Source organism: Sinocyclocheilus rhinocerous, unplaced genomic scaffold, assembly GCF_001515625.1.
Source record: "Sinocyclocheilus rhinocerous isolate Xijiao unplaced genomic scaffold, SAMN03320098_v1.1 scaffold617, whole genome shotgun sequence".
In the NCBI taxonomy this organism is placed as follows: domain Eukaryota; kingdom Metazoa; phylum Chordata; class Actinopteri; order Cypriniformes; family Cyprinidae; genus Sinocyclocheilus; species Sinocyclocheilus rhinocerous.
The window spans coordinates 28,229-35,648 of record NW_015632743.1 but is presented as its reverse complement, the minus strand read 5'-3'; the positions used below and the strand labels follow the sequence as shown (position 1 = coordinate 35,648).

At 38.3% G+C, this 7,420-nt stretch overlaps 2 protein-coding genes across 2 annotated transcripts in view; one reads left to right on the top strand and one right to left on the bottom strand.

Annotated features, from left to right (window-relative positions):
* LOC107742985 (sorting nexin-14) overlaps window positions 1-4,150 on the top strand; it is a 61,597-nt gene extending 57,447 nt beyond the window's left edge. The window contains exon 31 of the mRNA XM_016556078.1: window positions 4,069-4,150. Within this exon, the coding sequence (XP_016411564.1) occupies window positions 4,069-4,074 (6 nt within the window). The 3' untranslated portion in view covers window positions 4,075-4,150. The remainder of the gene's footprint in view (window positions 1-4,068) is intronic.
* The window catches only part of nt5e (5'-nucleotidase, ecto (CD73)), a 21,760-nt gene continuing 14,692 nt past the window's right edge, over window positions 353-7,420 (bottom strand). Inside the window, exons 4-9 of the mRNA XM_016556080.1 lie at window positions 4,086-4,283; window positions 2,716-2,870; window positions 1,596-1,704; window positions 1,218-1,367; window positions 862-1,062; window positions 353-777 (exon numbers count right to left, since the gene is read on the bottom strand). Coding sequence (XP_016411566.1) covers window positions 617-777; window positions 862-1,062; window positions 1,218-1,367; window positions 1,596-1,704; window positions 2,716-2,870; window positions 4,086-4,283 — 974 coding nt within the window. The 3' untranslated portion in view covers window positions 353-616. The remainder of the gene's footprint in view (window positions 778-861; window positions 1,063-1,217; window positions 1,368-1,595; window positions 1,705-2,715; window positions 2,871-4,085; window positions 4,284-7,420) is intronic.

The following is a 7,420-nucleotide window of genomic DNA, read 5'->3' as shown; positions in this document are numbered from 1 at the left end:
AAAAAAAGTCAGAATTGTGAGTTAAAATAGGTAGGCTAAATGTAATGTAAAATGTTATAGGTTTAAATAGTATAACTGTAGGGCTAATACAATATGTCCCCTATGTGAATATTATATAGACCTATTGTTTAAATCAAATTTATGCTTTAAAAGTATGGGGAATCATAGCAGGTTTCATCCATAGTTTGTCTGTTTAAACGTCTGCGTTTAGCTTCAAATGGAGTCTTTGATGACATTATTCTATAAAAATGATTTGCATTCTGATTCTGACATCCAAAAGCACAACAATACGTTTTTTTCTCTTATTCCATGGATTTTACCCATTTCCCTCCACTTGTTCCCAGTGTTTTTCTGCCACCACAATGCGCGCGCAGCTGCAAGTGACGTAACTGTGACGTCTACTCCAAATTGGTCTATAGAAGATCCCTATAGAATACGACCTTGTGTAACAAGACGAGTGACTTTCTGTGATCCGTACTACATCACAGTGCTGCTAATCTCTTTGAGTAAGCTTTGCTTCTATGACAGTAACTAATCTTTGGGTCAAAGGTTTCCTCTGACTGTACAATTATACACAAATGGTTACATGCTTTTCTCACAAGTACAATAAAATCGGCTAAACAAACATGACCCAGAGTACCCACACCAGCAGAATAGTGGACAAATATCCTCGATGTCCAATACAAGAGCTTGAAAACCGAATCCGTCCTTCCACAGCTGGATGAACTCTCTTTCGCTCCGAGATGTAGCTGGCAAAAACTGCTATATCCAGGTCGCCTATGGAATATGGTACACAGTATATTGTAATGCTAAGTATATGATGAAATGTGCAGTAAAATGTGCATATATATAATGACTTACCACTGTCATGCTTGAGTTTCTGTTCTTTGATCATAGAGTATCCATCCCCTCCGTCCACTAGGTAAGAGGGCAGCACCACTTTATACACGTTCTTTGGGTTGAGCGGTTTATAACGGGGCACCCGACACTCAGTGCAGAGCACATTCACACTTTTAACACGGTTTCCAGGTGGTTTCGATAAATCATACACCAGCTGAAACCCTGCAGAGGCATTATAAACCGTATAAAATTAATACTAGTTGGGACATATGCACTTGTTTTATAATGCTTTAAGTTCATAACGTTTGTCCATGGGATTCCAGTACTCCGATTGAGGGGAAATATAGATTAGAATATAATTCCCAAGGTAAACGCACCTGCCACCTGTAGAAATTCACCAGTGCTTCCTCCGTATCTGCGAACTGAGTGCTCAAAGACCTCGCGCAGAGTAGAGCCATTCATTTGGACCAGGTCAAATGTACCTCCAAATGGCAACACCGCGATCAAATCCTCCATCGTGATGGAACCTTCAGTCGAAACATGCATTGGGACGCTTTCAGTATTATTTCGAATATGCACTGGAGTTTTGTTTAAGATTTTGAAAGGTAATATATATACTGCTCAAAAAATTAAGGGGACGCGTAATTATCACAGTATAACACCAAGTCAATTAAACTAAAGGCATATCGATCTGTCCAGTTAGGAAGCAAAAGTGAAAATGAGATGGTGTAAATGAAAGCAGGATAAAGCCGTACCATTTCTGTTTCGCTCATCAATAGGTGATCGAATGGCTCCACCGTTCAGAATACAAGAGCTGACATGGTTCCACTGGATTTCATCAGCATATTTAATATTATTATGGACCTGAAATACAAGCGGAAAGGGTCTATGGGTCTTATGAGCATGATTTTCAGCAAATCTTAAAATAGCAATTTCCGTTTTCACTGGTTAAAATCTTTGCTCTTTGGATCATTGTTGTTACTTTTCAAGATTTGATTTCCTTCTGAGACTGCTGATAGTTCATATTGGGATTGAGGTTTTGCAGCTGAGCGTTTTGGCTGAGCGATAAGTGCTTGATTGAACTGTTTCAGGCACAAAGATTGTTTTTGAATGCGTGGTTGTTTGCACCTGGTATGAGTACCTTTCTTGTGAACCAATTACAAGTCAAGAAAAGACATGTTAATACAAGATGCAAACAAACACGCATTCAAAAACAGTCACATAATCTGTGTCTCTGCATGTTGATATCAGGCAGACTACCATGTTGTATGATGTAAATCCTACTTTACACTTTAAATTTATTTCCACATTGCAATCATGAGAATTTGGGGTTATGATTAGCTGAATTATCATGAAATATTACAAAATGGGTCTAAAAAAATAGGCTTTTTTTAAGCAGAAAGGATTTTGAAGTGAAATATGATCTGAATCTTTTGTGAGATACTGAAGAACACGTGTGAAGTTTTGGCACGCTTGACCTTTCCAATTTTTTGATGTAATGGATATTTTATTTTAAAGCTGCTTGTAACCAGCAATGGTTGATTGATGAGATCAGTGGATGGTCCTACAAATGTGATGTATTTACATGCCTCCAAATGTGCTTGGGTGATTACAGAACACTCTGGACTCAGTTTACACCTAGATTTCTCTCAGATTTCACTACACTAATGATAATACCAGGTGTAAACGGGGCCTAAGGTTAACATCTGCCTTGTGACTGAATGCATTTATAGCCATTAAGGTTGGGTGTTAGTCCCATCTAGAGTAGTCCTCATGTCCATGAAAAATGATATGCAAAATAATGCTATCAAAATAAAATAAATGCATAAGAATAACAGCAAATTTATCTTTAAAATCACAGATTTATGCACTCACCATGGCATCACAGATTAAATTTCCCAAATTACATTCACGAAATCGACATTCCTCAAAAGTCCCATTGAGATAGACTAGAGTCTGTCCCACATACTGAGAAGAGTAATTGGCCAGATTCTTCCTCCAAGCGTCCACTTCAGCCTGAATGACTGGATCTAGACAAAGTCAGGTCACAGGTTGACAGATTGAAACTGGCTATTCACAATAGAAACACATCACATCTGATAGATACAGTGTAGTACAGGGGTGTCCAGTCCTGCTTCTGGAGGGCCAACATCCAACCTGCTCCAACACACCATCCTGGAAGTTTCTAGTCCTGAAAACCTTGATTCAGGAGTCTTTAATTTGGGTTGGAGCTAAACTCTTCAAGACAGTGGCCCTTCAGGAGCATGACTGGGCCCCCGATATATTATAGTAGTATATTCATGTCCATTGAGTGCACCAAGTATTTTCCTGTTCATGTTCTCCATAAGGATTTTGAAAATGTCTTTAATCAAGTTTACAACATTACAAACTTGAAGCAAATCTGGAAAAATCCAGGAAAAGACGAGAATTTGCTCACAGATTTAGTTGTAGGCTGTATTACACTTTTATTTGAGCAGACTTTCTCATTAGAGATCGCTAAAATCCAACTTTCCATGTTTGCCAGTGTTTTCAGCTCATCAGCGCTTTTTCCGTAATGTAGGGAGAGCACATGTGAATGGTAGCCAAGTTGGAAGATAAAATAAACCACAGGGCAAAAAATGCATTCATTCAAGATAAAAGCTCGTTTAAGGATAAATAAATGAATAAATTGAGAGTAGCAGAAATCGATCACAATTCAAATATGATTTGTCGTGCAGCCCTATCTGAACTGAACCAACACTGAACTGAGCAGATAGTGACACTGTTGTCTTTTAGAGCTGCTTTGCAGCAGAATCTGAATTGTGTCCATAGATGAGTTTCCATAATTGGTTTGCTACTGTGAAGCTGCTATGGCATGATCTGTACTGTATAATGCACTATAGAAATAAAGGTGGCTTGACTTACAGTCATTGGTTAAGTATAAAATGATCTATCTGAAGTGTACATGTCGACCAACTCAATAACAACCTTGGCAAAGCTTCACTGACGTGGACGGTTGCTGCTCAACTCCCTAGTTACAGTTTTCATTTTCACGATAACAGAAAATTCTTAGCTCAGAATTTGACCACTGAACACACGGTTTAAAAAAAAACAACAACTTCATGGCAGAACAAAGTTCAATGTCTGTTTCCCTACTGCGAAGATGGGGTTTTTTTCTTCCGGAGGCCTGTTGTCCTATCAGCTTTATTGACTTGCCATGTGCTTTAAATTCTCTTAATTTTTTTCCAGGTTTAGAGTTTTCGTACCTGGTGCTGTCGAGCTATCCAGAAGAATTGGGTTGCCTGAAGACTTCACTACATTCCCATTTGAATCAAAAGTCACTTTTAGGAATCCCAGATATTTTCCAAAGGCATAGGCCTGGACCACAGGAACCTTGCGCCCATCATCTGACTGGACCGTGAATGGATATGGTCCTGCGGGAACTTCTGTGGATGGTGGAGTTCCTACAGAAATCAGCACACAAAATAAATGACCAGAGAGGAAATATTTCAATTAAGTTCAGTAATAATACTGTGCAAATTAGTGTGCTGTTGATAGACATTCCTTTTACTAATGCTGCAATAATCCAGAGAGGTTTTGTAAGGAGTCCAGCACAACACAGAGTATGGGCACACACAGAGATCTGAGCTCACCAACATCAAGTCAGTCTGGCGTTACATGAAGAAACAGAAGCAAATGAGGCAGCCTACTAGATACACAGAGTTGTGGCAACTCCTCCAAGATGCTTGGAACAACAAGTGAGGATGTTTTCAACAAAAATAATGTATATAGACCATTTATTGTTGCTTTATGAGACTGTATATTGCAGTGATGTTACACATATAAGTAATGCTTATTCATGTGTACTTCCTAAAGGGTTAGGGTTTGGTTTAGGGATAGTTGCTTGTAATTATGAATTATTTACTGTTATAACTATAGTAAGTACATGTAATATTTGTAACAAAAACTCTGTCAAATAAAGTGTTACTGACTTTTGGACAGTTCTGTATTCAAATAATAATCAGCATTGTCTAAAAATGCTAACTAATATTCTTATACAGTGGGGCAAAAAAGTATTTAGTCAGCCACCAATTGTGCAAGTTCTCCCACTTAAAAAGATGAGAGAGGCCTGTAATTTTCATCATAGGTATACCTCAACTATGAGAGACAAAATGAGAAAAAAAAAATCCAGAAAATCAGACTTACAGAAAACGTTTGACCTCTGTCATTGCCAACAAAGGGTATATAACAAAGTATTGAGATGAAATTTTGTTATTGACCAAATACTTATTTTCCACCATAATTTGCAAATAAATTCTTTAAAAATCCTACAATGTGATTTTCTGGATTTTTTTTTCTCATTTTGTCTCTCATAGTTGAGGTATACCTATGATGAAAATTACAGGCCTCTCTCATCTTTTTAAGTGGGAGAACTTGCACAATTGGTGGCTGACTAAATACTTTTTTTCCCCACTGTATAACTAAAGTCCACCCATATATTTAAACATTATGGTTTATATAGACTGAATTGTGGATTTGTTAAAAGTCCTGCATTAACCACATGAAAGAAGAGTGTTCTTACACAATAGCAGTAAAAGTTACTAGTCTCCACCTCCTATTATATTCAGCTGTGTAGATATTGAGTCTGTGCATGTTTTCCCCATCTCATCAACCAGGTGAAAATCATAAATCCTGACCACTTAATAACACAAAATAAGAACACGCCTCTTCCTAGCAAGTCACATATTTCATGACATAATCAATGCCCAGAGGACAAAAGTGAACACCCACATTTAATACCTGTGGCTAGTGGTTTATTCCTGCTTGCCTAGAAAACACAAAGCTGCTACAGAGGTGGGTAACATGCTAATGAGCAGTACTTGGCAGCCTGGCCAGAGTTTCTGGAGCCAAAAGAAACTCGCGTCAGCGCTGTACTGGTTAGTTGTTTGGATCAAAATAAGACATAAAGTACTGTTTCATCTTTAGTCCATCACACAAAGTATGGTAACAAAGCTCGTCTTTTATTGAAACACAGATTAATCAAATTTAATGAGAGTGGAAATAGAGGCGCATGGGCGTTACTTTGTTTGTGGTGGGAACAGAACAGTCCTTGGGTAAATTCAACTGAAATAACCACTTGTGTTTTTGCAGTGTCATTTTGTTTTGAAAAGTCGGGAATAGACAGCCCCATACACACCTTTGAAAAAATAAAATTATTCACAAATTATCCTCTAATTTTTGGACCTGGTGAAACAGGGTGGACCTCTGTTCTACACCTTATCTCAAATTTCATTATTTGAGTGGAAATTACAAAGTTTAGCCTTTGTTTAGCCTCTGTGAAACAATATTTTCTTATTTTATGCAGCTCCGCAGTTAACGACACAACAACACAAAAGCACAATTCAGTTGCAAATTCACATCAATAGGTCATTTTGATATCTGTAGTGCTGGAGGCTGTGGTTCCTATCATTTACACTGCTGTCGTGTTGGTTGCCCCCTTAAAGGTGTCATGACATGCTTTTATTATTTCTTGAGGTTCCCTTATAACAGTTTTTTTTTTTAACAAAAACATAATTTATGTCTCACCTCTTCTGATCCTCTGTCAGAAACTATCTGTCAGTTTTGGTGCTTTGTCCCTTTAACACTTTTGAGTAAGGCCTTGCTGTTATGTTTCTCTGTCAGCTCACTGCTGGTAGAGCTATGGAGCTATCAGGGTAAAATACGCATTGATGTTCTTTTGTAGAGATAGTCAGATCAAAATGTGGCATCACTGTGTTTAAGTAGAAATCTAAAAACACTTTGGCAGCTTGGTTTCTGAGGAGAAATTAGCAGTCTGAAATTTACCACAATTTCTGACCTATTAACTGCCGACGTCAGAAGATCAAATAAAATTTGATTCCTCATGCAATGACTCCTTGAATTTGTGTCATGTGGTGTAAACCCCATTTCTGTCCTTAAATATGAAGTTGTTGAATGTCACCATCAGGGCCGGATTTACGCATAGGCATTCTAGGCACGTGCCTATGCTTGCTCGTCCAGGGGGGGGGGCCCAAACACAATGAAGAGATATAATATTTTGTTATACTAAGGGCTATCTACAACAATAAAAGAACTAAAACCTCAGAAGACATTGAGCAAATAAATATAACAAACAATACGGTAAAAAATGACAAACTATTTCCATGTCTTCCATGATCTGTCTTCGCGCTTTCTCCGGTTCTCTCTCACACACACACGCACCCGCGCACACACGCTGACAGAAACTTGTCGTCAACGCCGCCCCGCAAATGTATCAATAAAATAGTTTCGCAGCTGAAAGCTACAGGACATTTCTCAGTAGGGAGGTTCTTGAAGCAGTTTAACTTAAAGATTCGCTATTAGTAGACGCTGCTGCTGAATACTGCTGAGAGATGCACAGACGCAATTATTCAAACGCACTTAATCTCTCTCTCTCTAATAATTGCGTTAGACGGCATTAATAACTGCGTTAGCCTGCATATCAATGGCTCAAGCCTCCGTTATCAGCTCTAAAATTACGTTTTGGAATTTGCAACGGAAGGTTTGGGATGAGGTGCGTAAAAAATTAGCTAGTTCAACACAC